Source organism: Oryctolagus cuniculus, chromosome 18 (genome assembly GCF_051225735.1).
Source record: "Oryctolagus cuniculus isolate XC-2025 breed Fujian yellow rabbit chromosome 18, ASM5122573v1, whole genome shotgun sequence".
Taxonomy (NCBI): domain Eukaryota; kingdom Metazoa; phylum Chordata; class Mammalia; order Lagomorpha; family Leporidae; genus Oryctolagus; species Oryctolagus cuniculus.
In genome coordinates this window covers 16873613-16889502 of record NC_142884.1, presented here as the reverse complement: position 1 = coordinate 16889502, position 15890 = coordinate 16873613, and the positions used below count along the sequence as shown (strand labels likewise).

General features: G+C 60.3%; 1 protein-coding gene across 5 annotated transcripts; it reads right to left on the bottom strand.

Moving 5' to 3' along the window:
• Nucleotides 1-4789: 4789 nt before the first annotated feature.
• Nucleotides 4790-15890, bottom strand: LRFN1 (leucine rich repeat and fibronectin type III domain containing 1). 5 transcript variants are annotated; one of them, XM_051846664.3, is made up of 5 exons: nucleotides 15694-15890; nucleotides 13422-13454; nucleotides 11443-11497; nucleotides 9643-11085; nucleotides 4790-6447 (listed from the first exon to the last, which is right to left on the bottom strand). In XM_051846664.3, exons 4-5 carry the CDS (start codon nucleotides 11046-11048, stop codon nucleotides 5562-5564), a joined length of 2292 nt encoding a protein of 763 aa, XP_051702624.1. In that variant the 5' UTR covers nucleotides 11049-11085; nucleotides 11443-11497; nucleotides 13422-13454; nucleotides 15694-15890; the 3' UTR covers nucleotides 4790-5561. The 5 variants fall into 5 exon arrangements, with proteins under 5 accessions (XP_051702624.1, XP_069918331.1, XP_069918332.1 ...); XM_070062230.2 differs by lacking the exon at nucleotides 15694-15890 and adding an exon at nucleotides 15522-15622; XM_070062231.2 differs by lacking the exon at nucleotides 15694-15890 and adding an exon at nucleotides 15420-15507.

The following is a 15890-nucleotide window of genomic DNA, read 5'->3' as shown; positions in this document are numbered from 1 at the left end:
CCAGGTGCTTGGGCCCTGCACCCCATGGGAGACCAGGAAAAAGCACCTGGCTCCTGGCTCCTGCCATCGGATCAGCGCGCTGGCCGCGGCGGCCATTGGAGGGTGAACCAACGGCAAAGGAAGACCTTCCTCTCTGTCTCTCTCTCTCACTGTCCACTCTGCCTGTAAAAAAAAAAAAAAAAAAAAAAAAAAAAAAAAAAAAGCCCTTTGCAACCTGTTCCTTTCTTTTCTGTTTATTTCATTAACACAAGAACGTGAGGGGGCCAGCATCGTGGCATAGTGAGTAAAGCTGCCACCTGCCTGTGACACTGGCACCCCAAATGGGCACCAGGCCAAGACCTGGCTGCTGCACTTCCGATCCTGCTGATGGCCTGAGAAAAGCAGTCAAAGATGGCCAGGTATGGACCCCTGCCACCCACATGGGCGATCTGGATGAAGCTCCTGGCTCCTGGTTTTAGCTTGACCCGTGCTGTCTGTTGCAGCCATCTTGGTGGGTGGAAAGGGTGTGAACCAGTTGATGAAAGATGGAAGATCTCTCTCTCTCTCTCTCTCCAACTCTGACTTTCAAATAAATAAGTAAATTTTTTAAAGTAAGCTTTGGCAGCCATTTTATGACCACAAACCACCCAGCTTAGCATATGAAGCTATCATTCAGAGAAAGACAAGACAAAAAAACTTAGAAACTGAGTCCTGGGGCTGGTGCTGTGGCACAGCGGGCTAAAGCTCCAGCCTGCAGCACTGGCATCTCATATGGACACCAGGTTCGAGTCCCGGCTGCTCCACTTCCGATCCAGCTCTCTACTGTGGCTTGGGAAAGCAGAAGATGACCCACGCATTGAGGCCCCTGCACTCGCGTGGGAGACCCGGAATAAGCTCCTGGCTCCTGGCTTCGGATCAGCTCAGCTCCGGCCATTGTGGTCATTTTGGGCATGAACCAGTGGATGGAAGACCTCTCTCTCTGTGTGTGTCTCTACTTCTGTAACTCTTTCAAATAAATAAAATAAAAATCTTTACCAAGAAAGAAAGAGAGAGAGAGAGAGAGAGCAAGCAAGCGAGAGAGAGTCCTTACATAGAAAGGAGAGTCCTTATATATACCAATAAGCCATCACCTTGAGCCCAGGACACCCTGGCTCGAAACTTCCTGTTAGATGACATAACTGAGTCCCTTGGATGCCTAAGTCAGGAGAAGCGGGCTTTCTGTTTCTTGCAGACACAAACGCAGCCCTGAAGCCAGGGGAGGCGGTCAGTCACTGCAGCAGCGGACGTCACAGCTCCACCATGGCCCTCTGCGTGCGTGGGTGCTGGGACGGGTGAGGGAAGGCTGCACGCCGCTCCCGGCAGGTGCCCAGGCTTTAGGGGAGAGGCCTGGGACTGGACATGTTTACTTCCGCCCGCCCATTAGCCACGTCTCCCGCGAGAGCGCCCCGTTTTCTTGGAAATGCTCCCTTTTCCCAGCCCTGCCCAGTCAGGACACTCCCGCCCCAGGGCACAGCCACCGGCCCTCGCGGCCTCTGCCCGACAGCCTTGGCTGCAGCCGCCCAGAACGCTCTCCCACCACCGCCGCATATCTGCGCTGGTCACCGCTTACCCCTCCCGAAAGGCTTTTCTGCCTGCGCCAAGCCGTCCCCTAGGGTCAGCGGCATGAAACTGACCGGGCACTCCCAATTCTGACCTGCAAATATGGCACAGTCATAGGGTTCAACCGACCCCTCCCCCAAGCCACACAACCTACAAAGATGACCCCCCACACCCACCAGGCGGAAATAGCCCTCTCCCCATGCCACAGTGGGGGGGGCAGTCATGTGACCTCTGCAGGCCAATCAGATCCTTACCTGGGATTTTTTTCACTTGGGACTAGAGAGCCTGTCATTTCTCCTCTAGGCCATAGAAACATTGAGGCTGTATGATTAAATCAAGGACCACTTCCCCTGCCACACACAGCTGAGAGGGGTGACGCTGAGCTGAGACAGGCAGAGGGGAGTGGTGCATGGGGAGAGGGTGCGTGGGGCAGGAAATGGGGGTTGAGGCTGGTTCCTGCCCCTGATGCCTAATCCTTGTAGCTTTACCCTTATTTCTGTTTCTTTCCTGGATAGATGAGCCAACAAGTGTTCCCCTTGATTTTTTATTTATTTATTTATTTGTAAGTAGAGTGATCAGCAGACAGAGATCTCCCATCCATTTACTCCCCCAGTGTCTGCATCAGCCAGGGATGGGCCAGGCTGAAGCCAGGAGTCCAGAATTCCATCTGGGTCTCCCATGTGGGTGGCAGGGACCCAAGTTCCCGAGCCATCACTGCTGCCGCCCAGGATGCACAGCAGCAGAAACTGCATCAGAAGCGGGCGGGATGGGGACTGAAACCCAGATATTCCGCTATAGGGATCAGGTGCCCCAAGTGGTGTCTTAGCCATTGTGCTGGACACCTGCCCTGAAACACTCCCTTTTATGCCTATCCAGTTAAGCTGTTTCTGTCGCTTGCCACGAAAGAGCCCACAGTCTCATGTGCTTCCCATCACAGCCCTATGCCCATGGCCTCTGTCTGTCTGAGCGCCAGGAAGGCAGGGCCTGGGTCTGTCTGGGCCACTGCTGTGTCCCCGGTGCCCAGGACAAGGCCAGACCCGGGTCAAACACTTCCCTTGGGCAGCATCAGGCCCTCTCTTGTCTATTCCCAGGCTTCAGAGTTCATTATCGTGAAAGACAGCGTGACACAGGCATGGATAAGCACTTCTCTGTGGAACAAAGAGCTCGGCGCTGTACAGGAAGGAGGGTGGGGAGCGTGCCATGCAGGGGGCTGGGCCAGGGGCCACAGGGGCTCCTCACACATTCATGGGTGAAGAGCAAGTTCCGAGATGGAAATCGTGGTTTTTATTTTTTTAGAGATGTATTATTTGTTTGGAAGGCTGAGTGACATCTGCTGGTTCACTCCCCAAATGGCCACAACAGTCAGGTCTGGGCCAGGCCAAAGCCAGGATCCAGGAGCGCCATCTGGGTCTCCCACATGGGTGTCAGGAGCCCAAGCACTTGGGTTATCATCTGCTGCGTTTCCAGGTGCATTAGAAGGAAACTGGACTGAAGGGAGAGCAGCCAAGGCTCAGACCAGCACCCAATATGGTATGCAGTCAAGTGCCACTCCCACTCCTGACTTTGTCTTGAAGATGGGTACACTACACCTCAACTCAGAGGTCTCCATGGAAACCACAGAAAATCTTCCATTGGCTTCCCACAGTTCTGAAGAAAAAAGTTCACTTTTGACCACAGCCCACAAGGTTCTGCAGAATCCGCTCCCCGCTTGCTTCTCTAACCGTTTCTCCTCTCACTCTCCCATCCCTCCAGTCCAATTCTTTCAACATACCAAGGATGCATCTGCCCCAGGACCTTTGCACATGCCACTCTCTTTGTTTGAAATGCTTTTCCGACAATGCATCACTCTCCTTGATGCCCTCTGAAACAGGCCTCCCAGGCATCCCCTGCGCATGGCCCTGAAACTCATTATGTCCTTGCTCATTGATTGACATCCTCTTGCCTCTAGAACGCCAGCTCCCTGGGGCAGAACTTTCTTGTTCATTGCTGTAGCCCCTGCATTTGGACCAGGCACATAGTACCCCTCAACGAAGCCTCATCAAGGGAATCAAAGGCCGCGTAGGCTGACAGCTTGGTGTAGGCGGTCTACCGCCCAGCCACAGCTCTGCCGTTGACTGCTGTGTGGTCTTAGGCAAACTCCTCAACCTCTCTGAGCTTGTTTCCTCATGCACACAGCACCTCTCTGTGGCAGGTTGAAAAGGAGTTCTCACTCGTCATCAGAGGGACTCTTCCCCTGTGCGATGTGGCAGATGTGGGGCTGTAACTCCCTGCTCATGCACCAGGTGAGGCCTGAGAGCCCAGGGCTGGCAGAGGGGAGGGAGGCTGGGCTGCAGGGTGAGGGAGCCGCTGGCCTGTGATTCTCTGGTGCTTCTGTCCTTGCTGCCTCCCACCTCGTCTGCCCAGATCCATCCTCCACCCGCCTGCTCCGTTGCTATTTCTGTCTCTCCCTCCTCCTCCCCGGGCCTCAGGGGGCCCCTGCCTGGCTCGAAGCCTCTTCCCTCTTCCCCGGGATCAGGATGCTTTCAGTGCAGGGCCCTGGCAAGGGGATACCTGCCCTACCTGCGCCCACCAGCTTCTCCTCCGTGCCACAGCCCTCAGATGCACCTGCATGGCCCCTTCCCCACGCCCCCGCACACAGACCTCTGCTTCAGACTCCAGACAGAAGCAGACTCCAGAGCTCGCCCTTGTCCCCCAGCCCCAGCCTGGGCCCAGCCTCCAGACAGACCCCGGAGGCAGCACAGCAGCCTGGGTGGAGGTCAGGCCACCAGCTCCGCTAGTTTTCATGGGAGGTGGGAGAGACCTCAGGCAAAAGCGGCTCAGATTCCTGTAAGATGGGGCAGAGAGTCAGATCTCCTAGCGCACATTTAATAACTGCTCAGCAGTGGCGTGCTGTGGCCAAGAGCGCGGGCTCACCTGGCCCGCCTGCCTTTTTAGAGTCTGCTTTGCTACCTCTGATTCTGAGACCCGGTGGGCCTCCCCTGGAAAGCAGATGTCCCAGGGTGCCCGTGAGCTATGACTTTATTTTTGTGAGTATCCCCAGCTCTAGGCCTCTCCAGGAGTCTCCCTCTCCCCCCAGCCCGGGGTTAGTCACTTGCCTTTCCTTCAACACCCCCCCCCCCCCAGAATCCTGAGCAGAGACCTGGGCCCTGCCCCAGGACACACGGACACACACACACACACACACACACACACACACACGAGCAGAGCCGCCTCGGACACAGAAAAAAGTTTAATTCTGCTGCGGCGGAGGGTCCCGACTCCGGTACGGAGGGGATTTGGTTTTGGACTTTGTTCGTGTGGGGATTTACCTGGGGGGACAAGGAAGGAGTAGGGGAGAGTCTGATCCTTCCGGTGGGACCCGCCCGGGAGAATGGGTAGCGCGGCGGCGAAATCGGGAGAGACAGGGACACCGGACTCAACAAGAGAGGGCGGAGGGAGAGGAGACAAGGGACAGAGACGGCAGACAGACAGAGTGGGAGTGAGACAGACGGGGCGGGGCAGGGAAAGGGGACCCCAAGCCAGACCCGATGGGACCAGGGCGCTGAGTGGGGTGAGGGTGGGGGCTCTGTTGGCCGCCGCGGGGACAGAATAGGATCTAGTCCAGCCAGATACAAGAAATGGGCCCCTCTCCCCGGCCCCGGTCCCGGGCTGGGGGAGAGGGCTCGTGTCTCAGTGCTGCAGTGTCGGGGGGGCCCTGCCCCTCCCCGCGCTTCGCTGTGTAAGGCACCGGCTCCAGCGAGGTCCGCGAGCGCGCGGGGGGGAGGGCCGGGACGGGGCGAGGGGCCCGCGGGGAGGAGAGGCCGGCAGCCCCCTCCCCCCAAGCCGCAGGGCGTGGGGGCGTGGCCTCGAGCCGCAGCCGGGAGGCCCCGCCCCTCCCGGGGGTGGAACAGGAGGAGGAGGAGTGTGGGGAGGGCGCCGCTCCCGGCCGGTCCGACGGCGGCGTTGGTCCGCGGCTCCCCGGCGTCCTGGCGCCCGCCCGCCGCTCACACGGTACTCTCCAGCATCCACTCGGTGCTGGTAAAGGCCAGGCGCGCCCTGGCCGGGCCCAGCCCCAGGTCTCCATCCTCCCCGGCCGCGCCCCCTCCGGCCCCGTCCAGGTGCGGCGTGGAGCGGTGGCGCTTTGTCCGCCGGGCGCGGCGCGGGTAACTGTGGCTCTGGAAGAGCGCCCCGTAGTCCCCGTCGAAGGAATAGCGCTGCTGAGGCCTCGGCCGGGCCGACGCGCCCCCGGGAACCAAAGCTAGAGCGGGGGGCGCCGAAGCGGGCGGCCCCAGGGCCCCCGAACGGCTCCTCCGAGGGCCCGCGACGGCCCGGGACTCCTCGCCGGAAGTCTCCTCCGACGGCAGGAGGCACAGCGAGGTGGCCGAGCCGCCCAGAGAGCGTCCGAGGGCCGCCTCCGCCTCCACGGAAGCCGCCTGGGCCGCGGCCTCGACGGCCGCCGGCGACGCCACCTCGCGCAGCGCCTCGTAGCGGTCCTGTGCCGGCGGGAGCGTGGCCTGCGGCGCCCCTGCGCCGTTGGTCTGCGAGCACACGTGGCTGACCCGCGGGGGCGCCCTGGACGTGCCCTTGCCGCGGCGGCCGTCCCCGTCGCCGTACACCTTGTAGCGGATCATGAGCAGAACGATGAAGACGAGGACCGAGGCGACGATGACGCCCCCGATGGCGATGATCATGGTGCCGCCCAAGAAATGGGCCCTCAGCGGGCGGCAGGGCGCCGGGTCGCCGGCCGTGGTGAACTGCACGCAGCCCACCACTCGCGTGGCCGGCAGGGCAGTGGCCCCGTCGTCGTAGACGGCCAGCACACACAGGTCGTAGGCGCGGCCCGCCGCCAGGTCGTTCACCAGGAAGGTCTGGCTGGTGGACGGGATCATCCTGCAGGAGGGGGCGGGACCAGGGCGGAGTTAGCCTATGCTGCGCCACGCCCCTTTGCGCTATGCCCCGCCCACGGTGATTGGTGCGGACCGAATCCTGCTACTGGTGTGTCTCCTGCCACTGGTGTCTCTCCCGCCTCTGAGACAGCAGCAGCCGTTGGAGCCCCTCTGCACCGAATATTCCCACCCTCTACGGTGGGGGAGTCACAGCCTCAGACCACGCCCCAAATATGCATGCCCCGCCCTCACACCCACCCACTGGGACAGTATCCAGCACTTACCTTTCCTCACTGGCACAGACTGGCCCCTGGGTGGCTCTCACATCCCGCCTGCAGGGGGCACGCTGTCTAGCAGTGTCATTCCTAGGACAACCACCGCTCAAGCACCCTCATCTACTAACATCTACTTTTTCAGGGGACCGAGGCTACAGGCCACACCCCCGTCATCCGCATCCCCACCCCCCACTCAGGTGGCACCAGGCTGATTCCTTACAGGGACGCTGTGGGCTCTTCTAGTTCCTCTTTTATGCAAATGAGAAGCCGTGATGCAGGCCACTCCCCCTCATCTGCATGTCCCATCTGAGGGTAAAACATCTAGCTTCCGTGTAATGTGTCTCTTCTGGCACAGTTTCCAAGCCGCTCTACTGAGTATTCCCACCCATTAATGGGTCATTGCTATAGCCCATTCCCTTCCACAGAGCTCGTCCAAGCCACACCCCACAGTGGCCTCCTAGGAACGGGGGTCTGGGACCAAGTCTGCTGTTTGCATACTCTGCTCCTTGTCCAGACACTGAAGACAACCGCTGCCTTAGGTACGTGCCCAACCTGGCACTGACAGAGGTCACCAAATCTTGCTCCCAGGTAAGGCTCATACCTAACTGGGTCAAGCGTAGGCAAGCAAACACACCCCTGTCTTAGTGTCCCCCCAAAGTGGGAGGCAGCATAGAGTGGGTAAGCTGACAAAATCTGGGAGCAGACCACCTGGGTTTCCAACTCTCCTCTCCAAACTAGCTCTGAGACCTCTGGCAAGTCTCACAACCGCTCTGCAGCATTTTCCTCAAACGGTGATAGTGAGAATCCCCACCCCGTAGAGGCACTATGAGGAATGAATGGGTTAACATAGCCAAAGCCCAGCCCTCAGTACACCCAGTTGTGTCCCATGCAGGCCTGGGCCCTCCTCTCTTAAACACATCCTTTCCATCCTGGCCGTGTCCAGCCTCAGCTGAAGCAGCCCAAGGACCACTTCTAAGGAAGCTCCACCCCCCCACGTCCGTCTGGGGTCCTGCTTACCTCCCACAAGCTGGAGGTCTTTCCACCACCAGAGGCCACCCTCCACCAAGGACTTCAGGCAAGGGTGCCGCCCCTCAAGAAGGCCAGCCCACTTCCCCACCCCAACCTCTTCCCCTACCAGCCTTTCAAAGCCCACTGCCACCCCTGGCCCCCCTGGCTCTAGGTCTTCCTCTTCCCCTCCACACTTCCCCCACAGAGCATTGGATTCCTCTTGATCCCTTCCCCCAAATAACCAGTTGATAGGGACGCCCCCCCCCCACTTTTCAAGGACAGAAGCTGGCTCCTTAAGAGAGCTTGAGCCTCTGTGTCTCTAATTGGCTGCAAGAGGGGAGCAAGCAGCAGAGCCAGCTTCTGGTTGGATGTCACCTCAGCCCATGGCGGCCGTGCGGCAGTTAACCCCTGCAGCGCCTGAGTGCAGGCCTCTGCAGTGGGGGACGAAGGACTGAATCATGGCCCTAAAATGAAAGGAAGACCCCAGTGGGGTCTGCTGCCCAGCTGGGGGCAGGGAGCCATCGACATCTGTGAACAGGCAGGATCTGGGGCCCCGTGAAGCTACCCTGACCCTGCTGTATGGTGGCCACGGGTCAGAGAGAAACAGAGAGCTGGAGTCACAGGAACAGCTTCCACAGGAAAGTGTCATCCACCTCCCCTCCGGTCCTGCCTTGCAAACAGTAGGTGCTCAACAGATATGTGTTTATAAAAAGGGACAACTGGGCCACTTTCTGTGTGACCTTGGGCAAGTGACTTCCCTTGCTAAGCCTCAGTTTCTCTGTCTGTAAAATGGGAGAAGGGGCGGGCCATCCCCACTTTGTAGCAGAGCAGGGAAAATCAAACGAGGCAGCAGTGCTGGAAGCTTCCTGTGAACGTTTCTGTGTTGTTCGCTCGCTTGCCCTGACATTCGTGGGACTGAGCCAGCCTCCGGTCTATCTCCAGAGACCCCAGGGCCCAGCAGGGGTCTGGCACACAGTAGGCATTCATTTATTCAGTGTCTGGTGACCAGAATTCAAAAAGTAAATTGAGGAAGATAGAAGCAAAGGGGAAAGGGAGGCATTTATTCTTTCAACCAACAAGGAGAAAGTGCCTACTATGCACCAGGCCTGCGGCCAAGAGAACAGAGGGGAAGGTGAGGATGGCAGCCACGGAGAAAGCTGCTCAATGGCCGTCTGAGCGCACCAAGAACTGGGACTCCCCACAGACAGGGAAATGCTTCTAATCCCTCTGGTACTTCCAGCTAAAGTCCAGCACCGGGCTGGCATGCAGCAGGTGCTACAATGTGCACTAGAGAGGCAGAGACAGGAGGAGGGATACCCACACCATGGACAAACATCTATCAAGTGCATACTATGTGTGCACGCCTACTGTGTGCCATGCCAAGAGGCAAAGGCAGTAGTAACCCACAGTGCAGTGCATGCCTCCTGCCACTGGGCTCTGGGCTCCCTGGGGACAGGGACTGCGTCTCTTGACCTCTCTGTGTCTCCAAGGCCTGGCATGGAGCAGGGGTGAGCACCTAATGAGGTTCAGAGGGCCGGAAGGTAGAGATGGCCAGAGATACAAGAGCAAAAACATCATGGCGATGAAGGGACAAAGGAACCTGTTGATGTCTGTCTACACCACGCAAGTCTGCATACACCAGGGCAATGAATGGTGTCTATCCCAGGGGGGGAGTGGAAATAACTTGTTTCTATTTTCTCAAACTTTGTTTCTGTTTCTACAATGTAACCAGTGTGTTGCTCTAGTAGTACGGGTGCATCCCCTAATAAATGTAACTAAACGTATGGCGGTGTAGTTCCTACTCCACACCGCCAGCTAGGGTCTGGGCGGACGCCAAGGCCAAAGAGGCGGGCAGGTGCGAGGGAGAGCCCCCGGGGTCTGGGAAGAGGTCTTGGGGCTACGGCGCCAACACGCACCTGTAGACGAGGGAATCATCCGCCGAGCTGTTGTACTGGACCTGGTACATGCGGATGCCGGGCACGGGCCTCTGCGCCGGCCAGCGGATGAGCACCGAGCTGGACGTGAGCTCCGCGGCCACCAGCCGCCGCTCGGCCGCTGAGTCGTTGGCACCAGGCCGGCCGGGCGTGGCGATGTCAGAGGAGCCGGGCTCCGTGAGGGGTGGGGGAGCGGCCGGCGGGGGCGCCATCAGCGGCAGAGGCACCACGCACACCTCCACGGGCGCCGTGGCTTCTCCCGCAGCATTGGAGGCGATGCAAGTGAACGTGCCACTGTCCCGCAGCGTAGTGATGGTCACATCCAGGGTGCCGTCCCCCCGGACCCGGGTCCGACTGGAGTTCCCCAGCAGCCGCCCGTCGGGGGCCACCCAGTGCACCACGGGCTCGGGGTCGCCCACAGCCCGGCAGCGCAGGCTGACCGCCTGGCCCTCCACCACCAGGGCCCGGCCGCCCGCCTGCCGCGTGATCAGCGGGGGCTCGCACAGGAACTCTTCCTCGGGGATGGACCAGAAGTAGCGGTCGGTGAGGTGCTCAGGGGTGGCGCACGTCTCTAGGTCGTCCTCCCGGGTCAGCCGCCGCAGCCACAGCAGCTCGCAGTTACAGTGCAGGGGGTTGCCGCCGAAGCTCACGGTCAGTGGCGTGGGCGGCTTGGGCCCCGTGCCCTGCGACCTCAGGAAGAGCCCATCAGGCGGCAGTTTGTGGAGGCGGTTGGACGTCATGTCCAGGCGGACCAGCTTGTGAAGCTGCACGAAGGTGCCCTCGGCGATGTGGTCGATGAGGTTGTGGTCCAGCGTAAGTGTGTTCAGGTTCACCATCTGGCCCACTGCCTCCCAGGGCAGGGCCTCCAGGTTGTTGTAGGATAAATCCAGGTCCTCCACGGTGGACAGGAAGGCGTCGAAGGCCGCGGACTCCACCCGGCGGATCTGATTGTTGCCTAGGATCAGGTGGCGGAGGTTGCCCAGGCCACGGAGCTGGTCGCCGCGCACCTCCGCCAGGCGGTTGCTGTCCAGGTGCAGGGCGCGGAGGGCACGGAGGTCCGCGAAGGCGCCTGCCGCCACCTGGCCGATGGTGTTGCGGGAGAGGGTGAGGTGCACCAGGCTGGTCATGTTGGCGAAGTCCCGCCGGCGCACGGCCGCGATGAAGTTGTCGGTAAGCCGCAGCTCCACCACGCGCCGGTCGATGGCCGGCGGCACGAAAAGCAAACCCGTCTTGGCGCACAGCATGGTCAGCGTGGGCGCCACGTTCTGGCAGATGCAGCGGCCGGGGCAGGGCTGGCCGCGAGATGCCCCCGCCCAGAGCAGCAGCAGGAAAGGTAGGGCAGCAGGTGGTGGCGAGGGGAGCGCCGAGGAGAAGGGGCCCGGAGCCATGGTGCGGTGAGAAGACAGGAGGAGTGGGAGGTGAGACCTGCCAGCGAAGGAGAGGCATCCAGGCCTGGAACCTGGCTGCCCCGGGATGATCACCTCCCCTCCAACCCCCCAACAGCTGGGTCCTCCAGGTCAGTGCCAGCACTCATCACCAGCCTGGTTAACTCACTAAGCTTGCTTCCAAGCTGGGTGGGAAAGGACCAGTGCCCCTCCCTTGAGAGGCCACCCCCACCCCTGCCCCTCCTGGAGGAGCTCCCAACCCCAGGGTTGACACCTGGGCCAGCCTGAGCCCTCCTGTGTCCACTAAATGTTTGGAAAATCACCGTTGACTGTGGTTCAAGGCCCATGGGTGTCAAAGCCATACTCTCCCAGTTCAAATCCCAGCTCTGACACTTACTAGCTGTGTGACCTCGGGCAAGTGTCTGAACCTCTCTGAATCTGGGTTTCTTCATCTGTAAAAGAGACAGAAGCAGACCTTATTTCTGGGAGGATTGAATGGATTCAAAACTGTATTCTATGCAAAACAGTGCCTGGCACACAAAACTAGCTCATGCTAGCAATTGGTGTGATTGCCATTACTAAGTGCCTAAAATGTGTCAGGCCTAGAACTAAGCAGTTTTGAAGAGTGAGTCCTTTGAAATCAAACAGGCTCGGTCTAAATGCTGGCCCCTCCCTTTGCTAGCTGTGTGACCCCAAGTCAATGATCTCCCCTCTCTAGGCTAGGATTTCTAGAGCTGTGCGTTGGGGTGACAATTGAGCCCTCCTGCGCTCACTCATGAGAACCACGGCAGGGCCCAGCACACAGAGAGCTCTCAGTCACCGTGAGGACCCCTCACCCCCACCCCCACCCCCACCCCACCTCTGGCAGTGGAGGACAGAGCACCAAGGTGGGAGGGCTTGGGATACAGGCTCTGGAGTCGCCCAGCGCAGCCCCAGAAGTCCTTCTCTGGGTCTGGTTTCACCCTGGGCTCTGCAGAGCTCCCCAGCAGGGCAGACTCCCCTGCTCCCATCAGCGGGTATCACAAGGCCCCATACATGCCTACACGCACACTCACACTCACACACTCCCGCTATGCCTCTGCTCTAGGCAAAACCTTCCGGCAGGGATTCCCCCTGCGGCGGCTGCAGCCCACGACATGTCAGCTCCCATCACAACATGGGGTGGGAGGGGGTGAGGAGGGAAGGCTGGGAAGGGGGCGTCCCTGAAGCTGCTTCACCCTACCCTGCCCTGAACTCCAGTCCCGGCAGGCTCACCTCCCAGAAATCTGTGTTTGGGACTGTGGCCTTATGTGGCCTTGATCTTTCCACCCATGGGGAAGGGGGACTGGGACTGGGACCGAGAAAGTCCCAGGGAGGTGCAGAGAGGCCAGGAAAGGACTGAGGCAGACAGAGGCAGGGAGGGAGAGCCAGGCAGAGGGAAATGAGGTACTAGAGAGACAAAGACTGAAAGAGAGAGAGACGGGGTTGAAGAGAGAAAAAGAGACGGGGCATCCCCCCACCACTCTCTCCAGGATGCAGCTGGATGAGGCTGAGAAACCTGGCCCAGAAAGCTTTGCGCCTGCCTGGCGGCGGGGTCTCCAGGGCTCACAACCCCAATCTATAAAACACAAGTACACAGCTTTGCCTCCCACAGCCAGGGTGGGACTCAAATTGAAGGAAGAATAATAGCAGTGAAAATAGCTAAGCTTTCTGGAGAGCCAGTGCAGCACCGTGGGACAGAACCTGAACCCCAGAACCTGGGTTCATACTCCAGTTAGCTCCCGGCTGGGTGACTCGAGTCAAGTGATTTCTCTTCTTTGGGCCTCAGTGTGCTCATCTGTAAAAGGGGGTAATGGCAGCACCCGCGTCCTAGGGCTGCTCTGTGCGTCAGTGAGACACTATTTTATTACGTACTTAGCACTGTGCCTGACAAAGTAAACACGACATGACTATCAGTGGCTGCTGTTGGTATTATTATCATTGTGATTATTAATTTTTTATTCAGTTCTCTGCCTCTCTCTCAGCCATCAGCAGGTCAGACTTTCAGGAGATTTTCCCACATCCATGCACAAAATGGTACCTCATTAGCCCCCCATACCAGGGTCACTTCACATCACCAAGCTCTCCTCCCCCTTTCCTGGTGCCATATAGAAACCCACCCTTTCCTGACCTGACCGGGGGTGGGGGGGGAGTGGCTCCTGGTGCCCTCCTGCATCCAGAAGCCTTTACCCAGCCCCATGCTCCTAACCTCGCCACTGATCCCAGCCTGGGGCCAGGCAGGAGGCACTGGGCCCCGCAGGTCCCCGCAGCACCCTGCACTGAAATCCACACGAGGCAGGGCTCCGGGCCCCAGCAGGCTCAGAACAAGTCCCATCGCCCCTGACCCTGTCCACTCACCTCTCTTCAGGGAGTCAGGGCCTGGGCCAGTACCTGCAAAGGAACAAAACCACCCTGTTAGCATCTTTCCTGCTCCTTTCCGGCCACCAAGGACCTCCCCTGGGAGATGGTTCTGCACAGCCTCAGAGGGACCCAGAGGCGTCTCTGGAAATCCAGAATGGGCTCCAAACCCCGGAAAACCACAACTTCAGCCCGTTATCCCCAGGGTTTCAGGAGCCAGGGGCCCCAGACCCCTCAGCACCCCAGATCCTACAGCCTGGGACCCAGCCCTTCTAAGTTCACAGGCTTCTTCTTCCTCAGACCCAGGAGTCTGGACCACATACTTCTCCTGGTCCTCCTTTAGAACCTGAAAGTTCACATCTGAGCACCCCAACCTCAAGGACCTGCCTGGTACCAGGAGCTAGGGGAGCCCAGAGACTCCAGTCTCTGCCGTCACATCACTGCCCACACCAACAAGCGTGGACCTGTCAAACCCACATGGGTCTGCGGCCTGAGGCTCCACATCCAGACTGCAGCGGACACGCCAGCAGGAGCTGTGTGCTCCGACCCACCCCGGGCGCTTGGCCCTGCATGTGGACACACTTGTGCCCAGGGACCCCAGGCTGCTCCCTAGCATACCACAGGTCCCGCCACCTGGGCCTCGATCCCACTGGGCCCAGAAGGGAGGTCAGCCTTGTGCCAGGGTGCCCTGCCCATGCATGTTTAACCACACACAACTCTCCTCCCCAGAGACCAACCCTGAAGCCCTCACAGACTCCCAGCATAGATGGACACACACCCTCAAGGTTGACGCACCTGCATACAACACACACACACAGAGCACTGACTTTCCCTTGCATGTTCACACCCACAGAGACAACAGAGAAAAACACATGTGTCCCCTAATAGACAACCAGGTACATGCACCTATAGCAGGTACACCTTGCACACTCACCAGCATATCAGGGCACTCACACACACACCTGCACAACCAAAGCTGCACAGGTGCACACTCTCAAGTGCCCAAATATACTCATGCAACTTCACATATTCCCACGGTCACACGGCTGCCCCAGTGCCACACCAGCAGCTACATACATGCAGATATGAGCTCACACACACACAGGACCACAAGCGTGCACAGGCGCTCACAAGGCTGACAGACACTCCCAGCTGTTCACTGACAACAGTCCTGCCAGGGGTATATACACTTGAGAAGCTCATCAACAACAGGCCCATTCACACACACCACCATGGACATACAACCCTCCCAGCCCTGAGGTGAGGCACCCCCCCCACCTACTTCCCAGGCCAGAGATCCCAACATCCTGCTAGCACATTCTGCACCCACCCCACCCCCCCAAATAAACCAAGGCACAAGCCAGGGCCAAAGGTCAGAGTTCAGCAGGTGCAATCCCCGAGAGTTAGGGAATTGAATCCTGGAGCACCACTCCAAAGATCCTCCCACCCGCAGCCCCAAAGGTCCCCCAGCCTGGCCCCATCTGCAGCTCTTGCCGGTGGGGGAAGGAGGGTGGGGCGGTGGGTGGGGAAGGGCCAGGTCTCGCCTTCCCACCCCAGGGCCCATCTGTCCATCCCTCGGCCTCTCATCCCTCCATCTGTCCACCTCCTGGCCGCCCTTCCCCCTCCCCAGCCACCGGGAAGGGGAAGACATGGCCGTCTCCCCCATGGACCGCGGAGGACCCCCAGTTGACACGGACCGGGAAAGCGGAGAACTCCCCTCCCCCAAGCCCAGGGAGAGGCCTGAACCCACACGGCGCCGAGCCTCAGCCCCCGGCAGGGCACCTGGTGCGGACTCACAGACACACACCCTCGGAGACATACAACCCGCAGACACACACACACACACACACACATACACGGACACCCGAGTGGGCACACCCGGCTACACAGGCCCTCGGATGGACATCCAACCCGGACACAAACACCCAACGCAGCTCGCCGCGCACCCACACTGGCTGGGGGAACCCACACCTGGGCACACAACCCACGCACACACACCTGCACTCAGCGCCTCCGAGGGGCGCGCGACAGCCCCCCGCCACCCCCCCCCAGGCGCAGGGGCAGCGGCTCGGGGGGACACACGCGCACGGCCGCACACACCCGGATGGCCACACAAGCAGGGCGCCGCACACGCCGGCGGCGCCGGGCACACACAGGGCCGCGCGGGCGCACGCCGGGCCGCCGCAGCGCCGCGGACTCACACTCACACTCACGCCGCGCTCACACCGGCGCCCCCGCCCGCCCCGCCCGGGCCGCTGCGGGCCGCGCTCACCCAGCCCGGGGGGGCCCGGGGCCCGGCCCCGCCGCCGCCGCCTCGCTCCGCGCCATGGTGGGGGGAGGGCCGGGGGAGGGGGCGCGGTGCCGCGGGGCCGCCTCCCTCCCGCCTCCCGCCCTCCCTCCCGAGCCGCCGCCGAGCTCCGCCCTCCGCGCCGCCCGCCGCCCGAGCCCCGCCGCCGCCGCCGCCGCCGC

Coding starts and splice junctions, on each gene's coding strand:
- LRFN1 (XM_051846664.3), bottom strand. CDS start 11,048: ATGGCTCCGGGCCCCTTCTCCTCGGCGCTCCCCTCGCCACCACCTGCT. Junction 6,448..9,642: donor GATGATTCCCTCGTCTACAG/GTGCGTGTTGGC, acceptor CCCCTCCTGCAG/GATGATCCCGTCCACCAGCC.